This window comes from Vicia villosa, linkage group LG6 (assembly GCF_029867415.1).
Source record: "Vicia villosa cultivar HV-30 ecotype Madison, WI linkage group LG6, Vvil1.0, whole genome shotgun sequence".
NCBI lineage: Eukaryota > Viridiplantae > Streptophyta > Magnoliopsida > Fabales > Fabaceae > Vicia > Vicia villosa.
Genome location: NC_081185.1, coordinates 105,875,645 through 105,898,054, shown reverse-complemented (window position 1 = coordinate 105,898,054; position 22,410 = coordinate 105,875,645). Strand labels below are relative to the sequence as shown.

General features: G+C 33.9%; 1 protein-coding gene across 1 annotated transcript; it reads left to right on the top strand.

Annotated features, from left to right (window-relative positions):
- The first annotated feature begins 12,417 nt into the window (after positions 1 to 12,417).
- Positions 12,418 to 21,623, top strand: LOC131609472 (phospholipid-transporting ATPase 1-like). Its single transcript, XM_058881167.1, has 9 exons — positions 12,418 to 12,624; positions 12,882 to 14,684; positions 15,272 to 15,620; positions 15,830 to 16,619; positions 16,771 to 16,894; positions 17,096 to 17,315; positions 19,118 to 19,576; positions 19,667 to 19,980; positions 21,272 to 21,623. The coding sequence occupies exons 2-8, from the start codon at positions 12,956 to 12,958 to the stop codon at positions 19,863 to 19,865; spliced, it is 3,870 nt and encodes a 1,289-aa protein (XP_058737150.1). The 5' UTR covers positions 12,418 to 12,624; positions 12,882 to 12,955; the 3' UTR covers positions 19,866 to 19,980; positions 21,272 to 21,623.
- The last annotated feature ends 787 nt before the right edge of the window (positions 21,624 to 22,410 follow it).

Here is a 22,410-nt window from a genome sequence, read left to right as displayed (position 1 = left end):
CTTCATACATACCACCTTTGGGTTATGTCTTTTCAACGACAACACAGTTCGTTCCCCATTGATAGTGATTTGAGCCATATTCTCTATGAGTTGATAGGGCTTTATTGAATGAAGGGCTAATCCATCAAGGCTCCTCCTGTTGTAACACCCTTCTATAACTCCACGATTTTCACGAATAATTTTAATAAATAAATAAGCGTAAATCAAAAGCAAGGATGTCACAACTTCATAAAACTTCATATAACATTTAACTCAGCTCCATAACACGGGTTGTAAATCATTTAAACATAAATAGCAACCTTAGTTCCATTAATCAAATTACTTAAACTTTGCAGCGGAATAATTATCTCTTAGAAACTTCTTCATAAATTAATCATTACCATGAAAGGTAGTTCAAACATCGACAAAATTATCATACTTCATATTTATAACTTCATGATTATAAAAGTAATACAAAATATTCAAAATAACAAAATGCTCAAGGTTCACAATCAATTGATCCCAACTCCGTTGTTAAATATTAGAGCAAGACCCACTAGACTCAACGAAACTAAATAGCGCACTCCGAAGCTACCTCTTATGCTTCTTGCACTAAACTTGATCACCTGCAAGTTATCTACGTTTCGAGGCAACATTTCCAAGAAGAAATGGTGAGCAAATCATAATCATTATAAAAGACATAATGAATAGATATAATAGTTATATCAAGGAAACAACAATCATATAACATCGTTTACTACATTCCATCACATAACAACAATCACCAGTTCTTCACGTCACAACATCATAATCCAAGAATCAATCAAATACATCACTTAAAATATACCAAACATTATCTTCCAAGTATCAATTAAAGACACCACTTAATCCAAGTATTGTGCAATGCCACAAATAATGAAATGCAACTTCATAAGACTCATGCATGTGGTACCAACAGGGCATAAGCCCCTATTATAATGCCAATAAATAGAGGCAGCAACAAGGCATAAACCTTCATCATAATGCCAATCCAGTCCATCAACAGAGCATAAGCCCTCAACAATGCAATGTATACAATGCCAACATGCAACAACATACTCAGGCAACCACGGGGCACAAGCCCTCAATGTTACGCCATTCCAGGCCAACAACAACATCATCATCATGCAATATATTATGCAATTCATTCATACATTGTTCGTACAACACCATCACGTTTAATCACAAGGCATCATTATCTCATCATAAGGAAAACACATAATCATCTCAATAACATCATATCGTCATAAGGAAAACACACATCAAGTTATGTCATGACACAGTTACGTTAATTCATAGCGAAGAGCATACTTAGTATGTTTTCACTACATCATCTCATCAATAAATTTTAATACAATTACTACAAGACTACATTCTATGAATCATTTTATTCTATTAGGATATAGTTCATTGTGTTTGCTTTCCAACATTTTGAACCACACATCAATCGGAGTCCAGAAACTCGAGTTATGGCCTTTAAAAAAATCTATCAAATTGGGAAAACTTTCTGGACAATTTAGATCGACCTCCCTGTCTGCCAGGTCAACTCATAAATCACAGTCGTGGAGTCTGTCTCCCTCTGGTCTGTTTAGGTCGACCTCTCAGTTTTCCAGGTCGACCTATCGCTGTTTTGTGCAAAATTTTCCTGTTGTTTGGTGTTCTTCCTTGCTGTGATTTCCTACACTTAGGCAACCCTTATTCTACTCAAGTCCAACACAATAACACCTCAAAATCCTCATAATTCCTCATGATTATGTCATACAACAACTCAAATTATTACACGTTCCATACATCAATTGGAAGCAATTAACACATCAAATCATCACCAATTTCATCATGTTCATCTTATTATCAATACTACACAAAAACCCCAATAATCCTACAATTATATAAACCTTGAATTAATTATAATAACAATTATAAAACTCCCCTTACCTTAGAATTATGGTTTAATTTTGAATCCTCTTCGTGTTCTACCGAGATCCCTCTTCTCCTCTTGCATTTCTTTGCCCTAGCCTTTTCTCCTTTTTCACATTCTCTCCAACTTTCACGTATCACCAAAAAAAGCCTTAAACCTCACAATTTTTTCTTTTTACTCTAACTTAACCTCGCGCAGATACTAATTTGTCCCCAAAATCTCTACATAATTTATATTATTTGATTTATTATCATTATTACCAAATATTATTTAATATTATTATTACTAAATCTAAACAATCATTCTTATTCTAATCATATTAAATCGTCTAATTTTCTAATGAATCAAATCAAATAAATAATTACATCTAATTATATTTATTTAATTAATTCTACAACTTCTAATCAAAGGCACTACCCTGTATTCTAAGGATACATACCCTCTCATACCACAATCATCATATAACATAAATATTATACAATTTTTTCTTTTTACTCTAACTTAACCTCGTGCAAATACTAATTTGCCCCCAAAATCTCTACACACTTTATATTATTTGATTTATTATTATTATTATTATTATTATCAAACAATATCTAATATTATTATTAGAGATTACTAAATCTAAATAATCATTCTTATTCTAATCATATTAAATCGTCTAATTTTCTAATGAATCAAATCAAATAAATAATTACAACTAATTATATTTATTTAATTAACTCTACAACTTCTAATCAAAGGCACTACCCTTTATTCTAAGGATACGTACCCTCTGATACCACAATCATCATATAACATCAATATTATTCTATTTTACTAATTAAAATACAATGACTCATATATTCGTGCTAAATTAATTAAATAAATAATTAATCTAGAATTTAGGGTGTTGCAACTCTCCCCCACTTAGAATATTTTCGTCCTCGAAAATTCACCTGATATAAACAACTCTTGATACCATTCTCGCATTCTACTTTCCGACCCCCCAAGTCATGTTTGGCAACACCTCGTCTACCACTCAATCAAATATAATGATAACTCAACAACGATTCAACTAAATGCACATGATACTCCGCCAACATCTTCGTGACCTAATGGCTAACTGACATAGCGACGAATTAACCATATTCCAACGTAACAACATCAACAACAAAACACATACACAAGGGCACCCCCATATCTAAGCATGTTCACTGGCGGAGCCAGAACAAATTTTTTGGGATTGCCGCTAAGGTAAACTAAAAATTATAAATAAATATAAAAAGTATAATATATAAAATATTTAAATTATAATTAAATTTAATAATATATTTAATAAAAATAACTATATATTAAGACTGATTTGAGACAAATTTCAATTATAGAGACTTTTAAGATAGATTTTAGAGAAAATACATAATTGTTTATTAGATATAGAATTTGAAATGAATTTTAGACATAATGCAAAATTGTTATTTATTTTACTGTTTCTTTTATTTCTTCTCAAATTTGTGTAAAATATTAAGACGAATTTGAGACAAAATTACGAAGAGTCCTTAAAACGATAATTCACAAAACAGACAATTATTATTTACTTTAGTTATTTTTATGAAAATGTTGTCTCAATTTTTAATCAAATATTTAGACGAATTTAAATTCTTTATATAATCATTAAAATGTATTTTAAACATAATACACAACTATTATTATTATTATTATTATTATTATTATTATTATTATTATTATTATTATTACTATTTTGTAACTCCCGTTACAAAACCGTGTGAAATATTGAGAAAACTTTGAAAAGAAATTCAATTATATAGAGCATTTGAGATAGGTTTTAGAAAAAATGTAAAGTATAGCTTATAAAAAATAATACAAAATATTAATAATAATTTAAACAATTAATTCAGTTGAATAATTAATAATGATAATTATAATAATAGGTAGTTTTGACATGGGGAGTGGAGTTGTAGCTTATAGAGTCAAATATAGATATAAAGCTATATAGTATAGTGTGAGTATAGTGTATGATGTAGGACCATAACACCTAATTAAAACTGATAGTACATCTCAATGTTTAGTGTTTACTAATACTTTTAATGTACACTTGTGTAAACTTAATGCATTATATTTTTCAGCTGGCAACTGTAGGAGGATATGAATTTTACTTTTAAAAAAGAACAATGGGGTGGTCGTGGCCTTCCTTTGCCACCCCTAGCTCCGCCACTAAGCAGGTTAATCATCAACAAAACAACCACAACATTATTCACATCATCATATCATCTTTATAGTGACGTCAACCTAACAACATAGTCAAACTTCGTCATAATATATAGTATTATTCATTGTTCCCAATAATCAACAACCACTCGACACAACGTCACAAATGCTGTAACAAAGTCATTATAACACCACATAACTTTAATTCGATATCAACATATATTATGATGTCACAACAATTCACAATGAACACATTTAAAGTTAGATATCACACCACACAACCTTACAATAACACAACATCACGGTATCAATAATCCGCCAATCGAACATGTAGCTTAATACATATCTTGACATGACATTAACACCAATAATACATAATCCCTTCACTTATCACTTCCCTTTGGAATGTCCAATGGTTTACATCAGTCCCGCAGGCTTCTCATGTTTAACTCTCGACTCCTAACAAGTCATGTCCAATGGTTTACATCAGTCCCGCAGGCTTCGCATCAGTCATTTCTTCTTATTCTGACATCTCATCAAATTGAGGGCAATTTGTGTCAAAAACTTACTTTTTCTAACCAACAATGTCACTTTATTCTATTTCAACTACATGTTTGTTCTATTATGCCTTTAATTATCAAGTTTGGATCAATCGATGATGTCATCTCATTCAATTACAATTTTCTTCTTTTCTTTAATATTACTTTTTTTTTTGCGTTTCTTTCACTCTATACTATCATTTTCTCTCTTCTATCTAACAAAAAACTCAACATCTCTTCATTTCATCTATTTATCTCATCAAATTAAGATTTAATAAACATTTATATAGAATTAAATATGTTTTTAGTCTTTTAAATATAACAATTTTTTCATCTCTCTAAATATATTTTAAATAATATTGATTATGATTTTAATTAGATAAAAATAACATTTGTATACGGGAAAAAAATCTATTATTGATCTATTTATTTTTACATACAAAAAATGATATTTATGATTCAATTATTTTTTATTCAAAAATGGTATACGGGAAAAAATTTATTATTGATCTAAATTTTTTTATATACGAAAATTGATTATTGATCCAAATTTGTTTATATACGAAAAATAGTATTTATGATCCAAATATTTTTGATTCAAAAAGGTATATAGGAAAAATTCTATTATTGATCTAAATATTTTTATATACAAAAAATTTACTATTGATCCAAATATTTTTGTAAATGATACCTAAACAAAAATAATGTCTGTATATGGAAAAAATCTATTATTTATCTATATTTTTATTTACGAAAAATAATATTTATGATCCAAATATTTTTGATTCAAAAATGGTATATGGTAAAAAAATTATGGTTAAATTACTCTGAAGGTCCTTTAAGTTATTTAATTGTAACAGTTTGGTCCTTCAAGTTTTTTTTGTAACAACTTGGTCCTTTTGGGTGATAAATGTCTTCTTTTTCTCTTATTTTAATCATTTAGAAATGTTAATTGTTCTGTTTTTGGAAGCACTTCATTATTTTTACATCTCTCAAAATAATTGCATCCACAATTATCATATTTTCTCGGTTAAAAAAGGATAACGGTAAACACATTTGATAACATAAAGGACCTAGTTGTAGCGAAAATAACATGAAGGACCAAACTGTTACAATTAAATAACTTAAAGGACCTTGGGAGTAATTTAACCAAAAATTATTATTGATCTAAATATCTTTATATACGAAAATTTACTATTGATCCAAATATTTTTGTAAATGATACCTAAACAAAAATAATATTTTTATACAAAAAAAACTATTATTGATATATATATATATATATATATATATATATATATATATATATATATATTTATATACGAAAAATGGTATTTGTGATCCAAATTTTTTATTCAAAAATTGTATACGGAAAAAAAATCTATTATTGATCTAAATATTTTTATATACGAAAATTTACCATTGATTCAAATATTTTTGTAAACGATACCTGAATAAAACTAATACTTGTATACGGGAAAAAATCTATTATTGATCTAGATATTTTTATATACGAGAAACGGTATTATTGATCAAATATTTGTAAGGGTTAAATATATTAAGCCCCCTGCCATTATAGCGTATTTTTCTTTGGGCCCCATGAAGTTTTTTTTTTTACTAAAGGACCCTTATAAAACATAATTCCTGGATTTACTACACCCTTTTATCCTATTTGCTGACTGGGCTTTGACTTAATTGATGATGTGGCAAAAGGGTACTAGATGATTGTATAATTTCCCTCTTTTATGGAAAAAATTTCACTCTTCTCCGATTCTCCTTCTTTGTTCTCCCCTAGGGTTTATTCTCCCCTAACTTGGCCTCTTTTCTGGAAAAATTGTCACCCTTCTCCGATTCTCCTTCTTTGTCTCATCTGTCATCATCGCACATTCTGTGTCCTCGTCCATTCAATCGGAAGCATGACTGGATGCAGTTCTCGTGGGAGCACTCTTGATTCAGCATCGTCTTACGGTTTTCCCAGATGTGGCTATGGTAGAGCAATGAAGATGTGGGTCGCCAACACAGTGCAAAACCCCAACCGAAAGTTTTGGAAATATCGAAGTGCTGGGGTGAGTTTTTTTCTGTCGAAAGTTCAAAGCAAGTTTTAATTTTTCTTAATGCTAACACATGTGTAACTCGTTTTTTATAGACCGAGAATAGTTGTGAATTATTCCTATGGGATGATGAAATTGAAGACTTCAACAAAGGGGAAACTGTTATTCATCCATTTTGTAAGAAGTGTGATGTACTATAACTGCAATTAGAATCAGTAACAAGCAAATTGAAGAAATTGAAGATGAAGTTTGAAGCTCAAAAAAGGAATAATATGCAGCTTAAGATAGCATTTGTGTTGTGTTGTTTGGTTTTTGGTCTGTTTTATAATTTCATGTAATTTGTAGTTAGGTCAATAGTCTAATTGTCTAGGCTTAAGTCATGTAATTTTGAATGATGAATCATGTAGTTGGGTCAATATTCTAATTGTTTAGGCTTGAATCATGTGATTGTTCAGTATAATGTAATTTTGAAACATGTTATTAATGGAAAGAAATTCTGATTCTGTCGATTGTTGGTTTTTTCTGTTAACAATATAATATACATTGGTTCAATAACACATTACAAGATAGGATAAATCAGTTGGTACCATAACTCCAAACTTGTTAAAAGGTAACAATACCATATTATTGACAGATGATGACATATGATTCATATTATTGACAGATGATGACAGATAAAAGGTAAGAATACCAAACTTGTTAAAAGTGCACAAATCAGTTGGTTCAATAGCATATTATATTAAGTTGTTAATAGCACATACAAAGTGCATAATCCAGTCATTACAAAAAGTGTGCATAACACTTGACATTACACATAGATGCACTAAAAATGACAGATGAGATTACATAACAAAAGTGCATAATATTCTTGAGCATAACTGCACCAAAAGTGCCTAATTCATAAGTACTTAACTGCACCAAAAGTGTGCATTACAAAATAACAATGCACCAAAATTGTGCATTACAAACAAAAGTAGAAACAACACATGCTAATTTCACTTCTTCTTTTTTGGAGTATCTTTTAAAGCTTTCTTAGGAGTACCCCTCCCTGCCTTCTTAGGAGTACCTTTAGTACCCTTCCTTGCCTTCTTAGGAGTAGTCTTTGATGCCACCCTTTCCTCAATGTCCATGCATATTGGTTGCTCAGGGTCAGAACCAAGACCTGTGAATGGTTTAGGTTTTTTGAACCAGTTCTCCTTTATCCTCTCACTTGACCTCCTTCTAATTGGTTTGACAACTATCTTTGCCTTACCCTTGTTTAAGTTACTTGTTGAGGCCTGACTTTGAACATGAGAAATTATGTCTGGTAGGCTACTTATCATATCATCAGTGATATCTCCAAACAATGTCCCAGTCTGGCTTTCTGCATTGAATGTCTCAGTCTGGCTTTCTGCATTGAATGTCTCAGTCAGGCTTTCTGCATTGATTGTCTCAGTCTGGCTCTCTGAATTGATTGTCCCAGTATGGGTTTCTGTATTGTTTGTACCAGTTTCTTGACTTGCATCACCTTCTTCACCTGCATTTGGTTTTATTCTCTTATGCATAAAAAAACCAGTTACATATCCATCAAACTTTAATATTATATCAAAACCAGTTACATATACATATTAGTGTCATTACCTTTCTTTTCAATGCATTTGGATTTTGTCTTTTGCTCTGGCATGACTTCACATTATGTCCCACCCTGTCACACTTAGTGCATCTATAAGATACATCAAGTAACCTTCTTCTAGCTCCTTCTTCACCACATTCCCTAATTCTTAACTTCCTTGGCCTACTAGGTCCCTTTTTGTAATTAGGATGTAGGAGTTACTCACCTTCAACCTCAGGCCACATGTCATTTCCATTTATGGGACTAACAACAAATCCATAGCACATGGCATACTTGTCTCTTATGTAATATTCATGAACATAATCCTCTGGTTTTTGCTGTCTAAACCCTAATGCAGCAACAACATGTCTACATGGAATACCTACTAGTTCCCAAAAATTACAAGTGCATGACTTTTTAGCAATGTCAACAATGAATTCTTGTCTGTTATAAGCATGGGTTACCTGCAACTTTTCTTCCATAGCCCAAGTTGGCAACCAATGACCACTCATAGCTACCTCATTATCTAGTCTTTTCCTAGGAATATGCATCACTCTGAGTGGCCACTTGTCTAGTTTCAATGTAGAAGTACTACACCTATTAATCAGATATTTTCTAATCCATTCACACATAGTCAAAATAGGTTTATCTCTAGCAATTAAAATAGTGGCATTGAAAGACTCAGCTACATTTCCACCACTCCAAATACCAAGTGGAAGTATTGGTCATTTGGGTCTTTTCCAATAACAATCAAAAGTTGACATCCATACTTGGTTTTCAAATGGCAACCATCTACCTCAATGAAGGGTCTAAAACCATTTATAAACCCTTTTTTACACCCATCAAAACAAAAATAAAATGATCCAAACCTTGGTTAGATTGAAGGTAAAGGCCTATCTATGTTGATCTTCACAGTATTTCCAGGATTAACCCTATGTAACTCAGCTGCATACCTCCACAAATTTGCATATTCCTTGTCTGCATCTTCTTCAATAATTTTCTTTGCAATCAACATATCTTTCCATGCCCTAAACACAGTTATCCCAATAGAATAATTTTGCCTCATGTCTTGGATTATGTCACAGATCCTTACCTTGTCAGAGGTTGGCATCTTTTTAACCACAACCTTAGCCACCCACTTTGAACTTGCACTTTTGTTATCCAAAAGCCGACCACATGTGTGGGTGTCTTTTATAGTCTTAATGGCAAAAGTGTGCTTATGGCCCACCTTAGAACAAAGCATTAAAAATCCACATTTGGCCTTACATTCAATCCTCACTACATACCCCTCATTTTTTACAAAAGTAATTTTCCTCCCATTTAATACTGTCCACTCACGGATGGCCTCTCTAAATTCATCTAAGGTGTTGAACTCCATACCCCACTTAAACTTAAAATTCTTATTAAGTTCCTCATTCTTAAACTTCTCAAACCCAGGCCCTTTTTCATCCTCTGAGTTATCAGGATCAGAGCTCAATGATTCTTCACTAACATACTCATCATTATCACCTTTAGTGTTACTAGAAAAAGTCAAATAACCTACTATAACAGACCCCTCATTGACTGGTAAAGTCACATCAATCTCTTCAAAACCATCAGCAAGAGTTGTGGTCCTTTCATCCTCACTGTCGCTCAACCCTTCAACAAGCTCTTCATCACTAACCTCTAAGTTAAGACTTTCATTCACACACCTAAGACTGTTACTATGACTATCTGCATCGTGTTCAACAAAGATTTCCCCGTCTACTTCCATCGAACACGCATACGAAGCAAAATCATAAGCATCACCATCATTCTTAATCTGGAAATAGTTAGGATATATTTCTAGGATTTTTGTCCATAACCTAAACGACCCAGCTACGTAACCCCATCCAGTTACTATGTTTTGAATGTGAGTCTGAGTCCATGTTTCAATGTGTTCCCCAGTAATAAGTGTGGAAACCCCGCCTCTGTAAATTGTCTCACCATCTTGAAGCTTTACGAACTCTCTTCCATGGTGAAACACAATGTTGAACTTGACATTCAACTGAAAGACAAAAACGTAATGTAAGAAAAATAACAAACATCAATGCTATCCCCAAGTACGTGAGAAAGAGATTAGCAGTTACCTCTAGGGCTGTTTTCGGTCCGGTTCGGTCCGGGTATTTGCTATCCCGAGAGCCGGACCGAAATAGTATCGGGTAAATCCGGACCGGACCGAAACAGTGATGGACCAATTTTTTGGACCGAAACCGGACCATTACTTCGGATATCCGACAAAAGTATCCAATAAGTATCCAATATAGTATCCAATTTTGGTATCAGATAAAAAAATTACCCATTCCCGGACCGAATAACATTTGGTCGGTCCAATGGACCGGTTCCACCGGTCCGGTTCTCGAATCCTATAGACCAAATACAACCCTAGTTACCTCAGCCGATTCGACCGGTTCATCACCGTTTCCAACCATCGCAACTTTGTCTTCTCACTTTCCAATTTTTGAAAACCCTAATTCTGTTTACTTGTTTTGTGGGGTGGGGGAGGGGGGGGGGGGGTAAACAAACAACATTGCCATTTACAAACTTATCATTGTCCCTATCAGCAAACAAATGCCACCGTGGCCACTGCTATATTACCCAGTCAGCAAATAGGATAAAAGGGTGTGGTAAATCCAGGAATTAAGTTTTATAGGGGGCCTTTAGTAAAAAAACTTCAGGAGGCCCAAAGCAAAACACGCTATAATGGCAGGGGGCTTAATATATTTAACCATATTTTTAATCCAAAAATGGTATACGAAAAAAATATATTATTGATCTAAATATTTTTATATACGAAAAAATTTATCATCGATCTAAATATATATTTTTAACATTCTATTTTAAAAATATATTATGTAAATAAATGCGCGTAACAGACTAAAACCCGTGCGTATGCACGAATTTGTTACTAGTTAGTTTTATAAAAATATCATAATTCCATATAAATTTAAAGGAAATGCTAATCAGTGTCCCAAGAGCACTCTTTAAGAGTTTAAAAAGATAAGTTTTATTTTGACTTACTTGTATTCAATGCACTTGAAATGCAAATAATTGAGTTTTTTAAAGAATAAAAATGTATGTTTTTTTTGAAAATTCTTGTAATCAATATATTGAAAATAATTTTTTTTTATTTTTAAAATTCTTTTATTTATTTGAAATATTTAAAAAGTGCTTTTAGGACACTCGTTAGCTGATAATTTAAATAGGCATATGATTTCTTTTTATTTGATTTTATTATTGCAAATGTATGTTATTTTGTTTTAGTATTGTAATTTTATTTTAATATAGGTAAAAATGACTTATATTAGAATTAGTTATATAAACTTAATTTTAATAAATATTAAAAGAAACAATTATAATATTATAGATATAATTTTAGCATAATTAAATTTTATACAAATTAAAATATTTAATTATAATTTTGATCTTCATATTTTACTTCATTCACAAAATTTTGATTCCACATTATAGTTTTACACTCAAGATTAATAATAGATAATACTTTCATTTTTAAATGATATGTTCAAATCATCCTATACAAACTTTGTAGAATAAAACAAACTACATAACTTTAATGTAATGTAATTAAGGGTGTGTTTAGATTCACGTTGATAGAATTGATTCTATTAGAATTGAGTTTGGTAGAATTAATTCTATTTGGCAAAATTGATTTATATTTGGATACATTTATGTAAATTTCAGTATAAAAAACATTCAGAATCAATTTTGAAGGCAGAAGTTACAAATTCTAACTTCAAGTAGAATCAATTCTACTTTTGCCTAAACAAATATCTTAAAATCACTCAAAATCAATTCTACATCCGTAGAAGTGCTTTTGGCCCTTCCAAAAGCCAAACCAAACATACACTAAGATAGGTCGAAATAAAACAAAAGAATAAAAAAATTATATATAATTTAAAAAAAATAAAAATCAATCAACAAGCTTATAGCAACTAAAACGAAAAAAAATAAAATATATTTATAGGAATGAATTATTAAATTATACATTTAATCATTTAAAAACCCTTTGAAAGCAAAGTTTAAAATAGGAGAAAAAAAAAAAGTAACGAAATGGAAGAGTGAGTAATGGCATTAGTTGGTTAGGTGGTGGCCCGTAGAAAGGAAGAGGCGAGAAAGGAAGGAGAGAGAAGTGTGAAGGAAAGGAAAAGCAACACAAAGGATTGAATTGTGGTTCACCGCTCCCCTCTCTCTTTCTCTCCCTCTCTCTCTCTCCTCCGTTGCAACACCTGATTCCATCTCTCTCCCATTTCAATTTCTCAGGTTCTTCTTCTTTTTCATCTCTCTTTTCTGATTCATCCTTCAATTTTGTATCTCTGCATATTTTTACATTATTATCATTATTATATTATTATATTATTATTACGATCGTACATTAGGGTTTCAAAATTAAACAAACATCAACGAAATGGAATTGATCCATGATTCCTTACGCATCCATGCTGTTTTCGAATTTCGATGTAATTTTCTTTCGATTTTATCAAATTATTCACCTACGATAACATTTCGCTGAATTTCAGGGAAGAATCAAGCTCTGTGATTAAATATTTCTGATTGTAAAAATGGATTCTCCAATGTGGTTGGAGAATTCTACATGAGTTCTAATCAACCACTGCTCTCCGAACCAGATCTTGTTCCTCCAGTGATTCATTACCGCCGGAGATCGGGATCCCGAACTTCGTTCTTCGACGAGGTAACATTAACTCCTCCAACCGCGGAACACCACCAGGACGTTGTGTTGGCGAAAGATCGCAGCTTCCACTCTGCATTCAACAACAACAACAACACAAATAACAGCAGTAGCGTTTCTGTTTTATCGCCTGCTTTAACAGAGTTTCAAAACCCTGATTCGCGGTTTCCCTTGGAATGCCCCACGCAGGAAAGGGGACGCCTGCGATCCTGGGGTGGGATGGAACTGCATGATGCTAATACCGTGCCCTTTGAGATTTCGTTACCTTCGTCAGCGCCAGCTGCAGCAAGTACAAATCGTAGGATTCGTCATAAAAGTGTGCAGTTTGATGAACAGATCTTACATGAGGATAGTGCTAGGTTGATTTATATAAATGATCCTAAGAAAACGAATGATAAGTATGAGTTTACTGGGAATGAGATTCGAACTAGTAGATATACTTTTATCACATTCTTGCCTAAGAATTTATTTATTCAGTTCCATAGGGTTGCTTATCTGTATTTCCTTGCTATTGCTGCACTCAATCAGCTTCCTCCTTTAGCTGTATTTGGGAGGACGGTGTCCCTTTTCCCGCTTTTGTTTGTTCTTTGTGTTACTGCTATTAAGGATGGGTATGAAGATTGGAGGAGACATAGGTCGGATAACAATGAGAATAATCGTGAGTCTTTGGTTCTTCAGTCCGGTGATTTCCGGTCCATGATATGGAAAAGGATTCAGGCTGGTGAGGTTGTTAAGATCTTTGCTGATGAGACCATTCCTGCTGATATGGTCTTGTTGGGGACAAGTGATCCGAGCGGGCTTGCCTATATTCAGACGATGAATTTGGATGGAGAATCAAATTTGAAGACAAGGTATGCCAAGCAGGAAACGGCTTCTATGGTATCGTCAGAGGTTTGTGATGTTTCTGGGATTATTAGATGTGAGCAGCCAAACCGGAATATTTATGAGTTCACAGCTAATATGGAGTTCAATGGAATTAAATTTTCCCTTAGCCAGTCAAACATTGTCCTGCGAGGTTGCCAACTGAAGAACACAGATTGGATAATTGGTGTTGTGGTTTATGCTGGTCAGGAAACAAAAGCCATGCTGAACAGTGCGGCTTCTCCTTCCAAGAGAAGCAGACTGGAAGGTTATATGAATAGAGAAACCCTTTGGTTGTCGATTTTTCTTTTCATCATGTGTATGGTTGTGGCCATAGGGATGTGTCTTTGGCTGGTACGTCACAAGGACCAGCTTGATACCTTGCCTTACTACAGAAAAACATACCTCAACAATGGCCGGGATAATGGAAAGAAATATAAGTATTATGGGATACCAATGGAAACATTTTTCTCCTTTTTAAGTTCTGTTATAGTGTTTCAGATAATGATACCCATATCTCTTTACATCACAATGGAGTTGGTTAGGTTGGGTCAGTCATACTTCATGATTGAAGACATGGATATGTATGACCCTAGCTCTGGATCAAGGTTTCAGTGTAGATCATTAAATATAAATGAAGATTTGGGTCAAATACGTTATGTATTTTCAGACAAGACAGGAACGCTAACAGAAAACAAGATGGAATTCCGGAGGGCTAGTGTACATGGGAAGAATTATGGGAGCTCCTTGGTTACTACTGATAACAGTTCAGGTATTTGGTCTCCCCTTTATATAATTATGTAACTTTAGACTGCTTGATGTTGCTGTGTAGTGCCATTGTCTCTTGTCTTGCTGTTGCGGTTTGAAATTCTTGTTACTGAAATTCTTAATATTTATGGGTTGAGATTATGGGGAAATTTTGATTTCTCATGCAAAGTTGAGAAATGCAAAAGTTATGCTTTTAGCTTTGGTTTATGCTAATGGCTAGTTTTCTGGACAGGTTAATGAGGCTGGTGCCAATATATTTAATTGTCATTTCCTGTTCAACTACTGAACTACTTCTAATTGATCCTGAGATGGACCTACTAGTGTTAATGCTACGTAAATATAGAAAACCTGATCTATAATTATTGTATGAGAGCAAAAGCTTCCTATGTGTTAGCTGTCTGTTTTGTTTCCCTTGCGCAATTTCGTCTTGCTTGCATACTTAATTGATGAATTTGCTATGTATAACCTTCAGTAGTTTTAATATTTTGCTTTGAGTCTGAATATGTCAGCCGCACTAGTTCTTAACAAAAACCATCTGTAAGCTTATAATGAATTATAGCTCTTACTTATCACAAGTTTTGGGTTTTGTAGCAACGACAACTGTTATTCCGAAACGGAGATGGAAGCTCAAATCTGAAATTGCAGTTGATCCCAAACTAATGACCATGCTGCATAGAAACTCAAATAGAGATGAAAAAATAGCTGCTCATGAGTTTTTTCTTACATTGGCTGCTTGTAATACTGTGATTCCTATACTTAGTGATGGCGGATTTTCTGGTTGTGGAACAAGTGAATCAAATGGATATGTAGAATGCATTGATTACCAGGGTGAATCCCCTGATGAACAAGCTCTAGTTTCTGCGGCCTCTGCATATGGATACACTCTTTTTGAGCGGACATCTGGACATATTGTTATTGACATCAACGGTGAGAAACTCAGGTAGATCGTGACTTCCTTTGAGATGGGTTACTTCTTAATACATTTTGTTTAAACAATGGGTTTCTACTTGTTACATTTTGTTTAAATGATGCTGGGATACATGATTGATGGGAATTTATTATCTACATTAGACGTTCTAGTTCAGTTTTGTACTTTTTATGTAAGCTATATTTAGATTACTCAGTAACTTTATCATGTCTGGTTTATAGGTTGGACGTGTTAGGCCTGCACGAATTTGATAGTGTGCGAAAGAGAATGTCCGTTGTTATTCGGTTTCCTGACAATATGGTAAAGGTGCTAGTCAAAGGTGCTGATACATCAATGTTTAGCATTTTGGCAAATGGCAGTGAGAGCAACAGTAGCTTATTGAATGCAACTCAGAGCCATTTGAATGAATACTCATCACAAGGTTTGCGCACCCTTGTGGTTGCCTCTAGAAGTCTTTCTGATGCGGAACTTGAGGAGTGGCAAAGCAGGTATGGAGAGGCTAGCACCGCGTTAACTGACAGAGCTACTAAACTACGTCAAACTGCAGCTCTTATAGAATGCAATTTAAATCTCCTCGGAGCAACTGGAATTGAGGACAAGCTGCAAGAGGGTGTACCAGAAGCCATTGAGTCCCTACGGCAAGCTGGAATCAAGGTCTGGGTTCTTACCGGTGATAAACAAGAGACGGCAATTTCAATTGGTCTTTCCTGCAAACTTCTCAGTGCAGATATGCAGCAAATTGTTATAAATGGCACTTCAGAAGAGGAATGCAGAAATCTTTTGGGTGATGCAATAGCCAAATATGCTGTGAGATGTTCAAGTAGAGGGCATCGGAATCTGAAGCATAAAACCAATGCTGAACATGGCGCTCTTGATATTCCTAATTGTTCAAAGTCAACGAGTTTGCCCAAATGGAATCTAGGAAAGGAAGAAGGAACTGATACTCCATTGGCACTCATAATTGATGGGAATAGTTTGGTTTATATTTTGGAGAAGGAACTGGAGTCAGAGGTATAATCATTATTCCACATTAGAATAAAGATTTATTTTTTAGATTTTATATTTTTGTTGGGCATCTAAAACTTGCTTTTTCTGTTTGAGTTGTTGGAGGTACACATCTACTGGTTCAAATTTGAGCTGATTTCCTTTTTCTATGCAACAGCTTTTTGACCTTGCAATTTCCTGTAAGGTTGTACTTTGTTGCCGTGTGGCACCCTTACAGAAGGCTGGAATTGTTGATCTGATAAAGAGCCGCACAGATGATATGACACTGGCCATAGGTGACGGTAAGTTCTTTATACTAGGATAAAATTGCCCTTAATTTGCATTTGATTTTTCTTGGGGGGTTCGGTTGATGGTTACTTATAGTTTTCCAGTAAGATGCGGCTATCAAGCTTCAACTAGTATTCACCGATGCACTTTAAAATAAGATTTGACTTGATATAAGCTTAGTAAATTTTTTTTTTTTTTTGGAATACTTTTGACAGGGGCCAATGATGTGTCAATGATCCAAATGGCAGATGTTGGTGTTGGAATATGTGGGCAGGAAGGACGTCAAGCAGTGATGGCATCAGATTTCGCTATGGGACAATTTCAGTTCTTGAAAAGATTACTTCTTGTTCATGGACACTGGAATTACCAGCGTGTCGGTTATTTAGTTCTGTACAACTTCTACCGCAATGCTGTCTTTGTGTTGATGTTATTTTGGTATGTATGAATTTCTTTGGATACTATGGTTGATTTCCTTGTGTTTATGAGTTTCTTTTACATTCTTTTTATTATTTCTGTTTGACTAGTTGTCAAGACCAGTGTTGTTAAATATCGGTTATATCGCCGATATACCGTTTTTTCATATCGGAATTTGCCTATCCGATACGATATCCGATATTCCGTTTCAATTTCGCGACGCTCCGCATTTCGGCCGTTTTCTAGTATACCGGTATACCGGTTCTGAAGTTCATATCAGAATTTATATTTATCTGATTTTTTTTATTAAGTTATATTAAATAATAATTGAAATATTGAATGTGAAGAGGTGGAAGGAAAAAGTAGGCTACGAGGAGGTGGAGAGGTGGCCAGTAATAATTAGTAAGTAGGTTGTGAAGTGTGAAGAGGTGCAGACTAATCAAGTGAAAATGTGAAGAGGTAAAGTAATACTCCCTCCGTCTCAAAATTGCAAAGAGGACACCTATTGTGAGACGGAGGGAGTAATAAAGTGGAGAGTTGTATGAATATTAACATAATCTTGGTAGTCTCAAAAATAGAAGTGAATGTGAAGAGGTATATTAATTGGTGTGATTATATGTAGGACTAATAGGAGTCATAGTCCATCACCATAAATTTCTCTTCACTATTTTCTTTCTCCACATTCATTCTTCCTAGTCATTCATCTCATCCAGGAAATTCTTATATCCTTTCTGTTTTCTTCTCAATTTTGTTTTTTGGTTTCATTTCTTCTAGTTTTCTCAAACTAGTTTCTTTTCATTCCATTCCATTGGGTTCTCTGTTTTCAAGTCCTTAAACCCTCTGTTTTTATACATTTGTTATAGTATGGAAAGCGGCAGTGAAGCATCAAAACTTTTTTAATAATTGTTTATGTTAGGAGCTTTTATATGTGTTTCATGTTTTATATTATATATAAATATTTATTTTAACCGCCTCTATGGTTTCCGCTATTTGCCCGTTACGATATCCGATATTTCTCATATCGGGTTTTTGGTGATCCGATATTTTCCGCGATCCGATATTAACAACACTGGTCAAGACTAATAGACAATGTACGTTCATAAATACTCAAAAATAGAAAACACACAAAATTAAAGGGACAATTATTAGCATCCTGTCATTTCCCATCATAACGAGTTCCCATCAAAATCAAGTTATACAAGTATTCAAATGACTAAATCAAGTTCTAAAAGTAAGTAAAACAAGTTCTAAAACTTAAAAGTAATTGAAGTCATGCTTTCACATCCGCATCTGCCTCGTCTTCACTTCTAAGTTCCTCCACATTAATGTTATCTCGTTCGTCATTTGATTCAAACTCTTGTTCTTCCACCTCCAACTCTGCATCTCTATTACCAAAAAGAGAATATAACACAGGGAAAAAGGAGAAACTGAGAAAGAGAGAAATAAGGGAAAAGAAAAGGAGAAACAGAGAAACCGAGCGAGATGAATGAGTTGAATAAAATCCTTTGAAGAGAAACAGAGCAAGGAGAAGAAGCTTTGCAGTACCATTATACCCTTAATAAAATTAAAGATTCATTTAAAAGTTAGGGATTTTGCGATTTTCCCCCAAAATCACCCTAGTGGCCATCAAAATGCGATGGCACTGCTATTTAAAAAGTTAGGGATTTTGTTACACTGCTGCTGCGCTATTATTAGCAACATAGGTACTATATACGGTGTATCATAAATTTTGGGCTCAAAGAAGTTATTGGATTTTAATATTAGTTGCAGATTTGTTTTACGAGAGTTTTACCATTTTAATGTACTGTCTTCCTTGTCTGTAGGTATATATTATGCACGGCTTTTTCTACAACTTCTGCATTAACAGATTGGAGTAGTGTATTCTATTCTGTGCTATACACATCTGTACCCACAATTTTTGTTGGTATTTTGGACAAAGACTTGAGTCATAGGACGCTTTTGCAGTATCCGAAACTGTATAGTACTGGTTACAGGCAAGAAGCTTACAATATGCAATTATTTTGGATCACAATGCTTGACACAGTATGGCAGAGCCTCGTTCTCTTTTACACACCGTTGTTTACCTATAAGGATAGTTCGATCGATATATGGAGCATGGGAAGCTTGTGGACAATTGCAGTTGTTATCCTTGTAAATGTGCACCTGGCTATGGACATCAACCGTTGGTTATTAATAACTCATATTGCTGTCTGGGGATCCGTAGTAATTACATATGGTTGCATGGTGATATTGGATTCCATACCTGTCTTTCCTAATTACTGGTCAGTCACACGTGTTCTACAATAAGTATTCTGTGTTATATATATGACATACCCTAGGTTATAATATAATGTGCCTCAAAATCATTGCAGGACTATTTATCATCTGGCAACGTCTCCTACATATTGGATAACAATTTTGCTTATAATAATCGTGGGGTTGCTACCTCGCTTTATTTGCAAAGTTTTTTGTCAAATCTTCTGGCCTTCAGATATCCAGATAGCAAGAGAAGCCGAGTTAATGAGAAAACGACACAATCGTTTGCAGTCAAGGCATCAAGGTTCCAGTTAACCCGTGTTACTCTCATGCCACTTATAGAAACTAAAGAAATCTCAATACAAATGGCCCCCCTTGTATTTGTCCATCACAATGCATTCTTGTGGCAGTTGGTTTTATAAGTTATCAGGTAAGGGCATGTTTTCTCTCGTATTACTTTTATTGTGGATTTCACCCTGTTTTGAGACATTATATTCTTTGCATTTGTTTCCTTAGGTTTACTGGTTGTCTATAGCTGATAGTGACATAACTTTGCTTTTATAAATTGCCCAAAACCTGTAACAAGTGATTCTGATCTGTCATTAGTTTAGGACATCACTTTCTTCATTAATATGGCGCTTTTGATGCTGTTACTATAGGTTTTAGAATATATAGAGGTTAATGTGGGCCCTGAAGTCCTAAACATAAATCTGCTGTTAGAGGTACTGGTAGGTTGTCAATTTATTGGAAAAAAGGGGTCACTGTAGTAGGTGTACCATGCAATCAGACAAAAAGTAGTAGGTGTAATATAATTATAACATAAGGTTAGTTGAATGAGTGGTATCATCTGTGATCTTCTTCCCCGTTCTGTTCATATTCATCGGGCTGGGTAATGAAATGGAAGGCGAGGCAAGACATGGTATATTTGCAGTGGTTGAAAAATAAGAATGTGGAGAGAAAATTGGAGTTAATTTAAATTTCATTTTCTTTGGGAAACTGATCGCATTTATTTAAATGTATACACATCTCTAAGGTTATTATAGTTTACTTGAGAGATTAAAGGATATGCATTGTTAGTTAGTGTATAATTGCCTTGCACTACCATCTGATTATAATTCTCCATTTTGCCAAATCAGATGACCATTTAAAAATATTTAATTAACATAAAAAACTCAATCACAATCGACCACCACTATTTTTGATGTGGTGCAGAAAAAGTTTAGGAAAACAATCACTATTTATCGTTCTGAAAATGGGTAGAAAGGTGTGGCAGAGGCACCACCGTCCAATCCATGTCCGTCACAACAACCTCAGGTTAGATGTATGCATTCTTAACTCCACAGCCATAGCAGCTGTTTCTAGGATTTGAACATGTGATCTCCCCGAACTCAGCGTCTAAAGTACATACAAAACTGATTTGAAGACCAATGCTATCCAATGCAATAAGTTTGGTTTTTAGATTTTTTGGTGTGATTATTACGGTTTGCATTGAATTGAATATTTATAAATTGATATTTATTAGAAATTTTGATTTCATCTCGAGTGCTTGTGTATGCATCATTCTGTGTTTGTGTGTATATAACTATGTATGGATGTTAGTGAAGAATGTTGTACACACTTCTACATGATCAAAATGAGCCGTTTGCCTGAAATAATTGATGACTGTCTTCGTTTTCTGATTCAGTGCTTGGTCCTAATCTTTTCTGGTTTTAACTATCCAGATGAGTTGCAGAAGCAGATTGCATTGATGTATAGACAAATACAACCGGATCTCTTGGGTAATCACGGATGCCGTAGCTAGTAATTAGCTCGTTGGCTTTTGCCTCCGGCCAGGAAAGTAAATAGGATATGGAGGTTGGAATAGGCTCACACTAAGGCATCTCCAGCTATTTGATGTGGGGGGGATTTTTTTCAGCGGGAAAATGCAGACACGAGAATGATCCTGGGTTCTATGAAGTGTAACTAATTGTACAATAGTTCTGTAAAAAATCAGGTTTAAAAAGGTCCTTTAACAAGATAATTTCTCAAAAAAGCATAAAATGAAAAGAAAGGAAAAAGGTAATTTTCATTAAATCCTCCACCCCCTTCTCCTTGGCCTTGCTATTTTGTCTGGTCTAATTAATTAGCAGTCAACTATACCAATGCAAGTTTCGTTAGAGATGTTTTTTTTTTAAAATAATTTTTTTAAAGGCCCTGAGGCAGTGTGAATGTAATCTAGGAAAAAGTATATTACTCCATTGGCAATGGAAAAACACTATGAGTCATACCAAACCAGAAAGACCGTGTTTAGTCCTTCAAGAGGACTTTCCCATTGGCAAGTGAGAACATAAGAAAATTCTTTGAAGTTGGAGTGTGCAGGGGTCTTTTTCTAAGAATGTTTGACTAGAGACGAGCCTCAGTCCTGGTGGGTCTATTCATGCTTTTAAGATTATGTTTGGATTCTGCTCACTAAAAATACTAGCATAAATTAGGTTGACTATAAGTCATGGGAAAAAGTTTGACATAATGAGTGGACCTAATTTGATATTATCTTAATTGATTAAAGGAGAAAGAGATGAATACTAAATTTGTTTTTTCTCTCATTCTCTCTTCAAAATGGACCTCTGATCCTGAACAAGAGGCGCTTTTCGGACCAAGTGGCTGTGGTTTTGAGGTTATAGTCAAAGTCAATTTAGGAATGAAATATGTTTGCTAAGATGAGGTTTACTTGATTTTTTACAACTTCAAAACTGTTTTTTATAATAAAATTTGAAAAAAGGTTCCGTTAGTTTGTTTTAGGGAATTGCTCATTAGACCTTTAAATAAGTAGCATTCTAAACCCTTGAAAATTTGAAATTGTCTTTGAGTAGCATTCTAAATA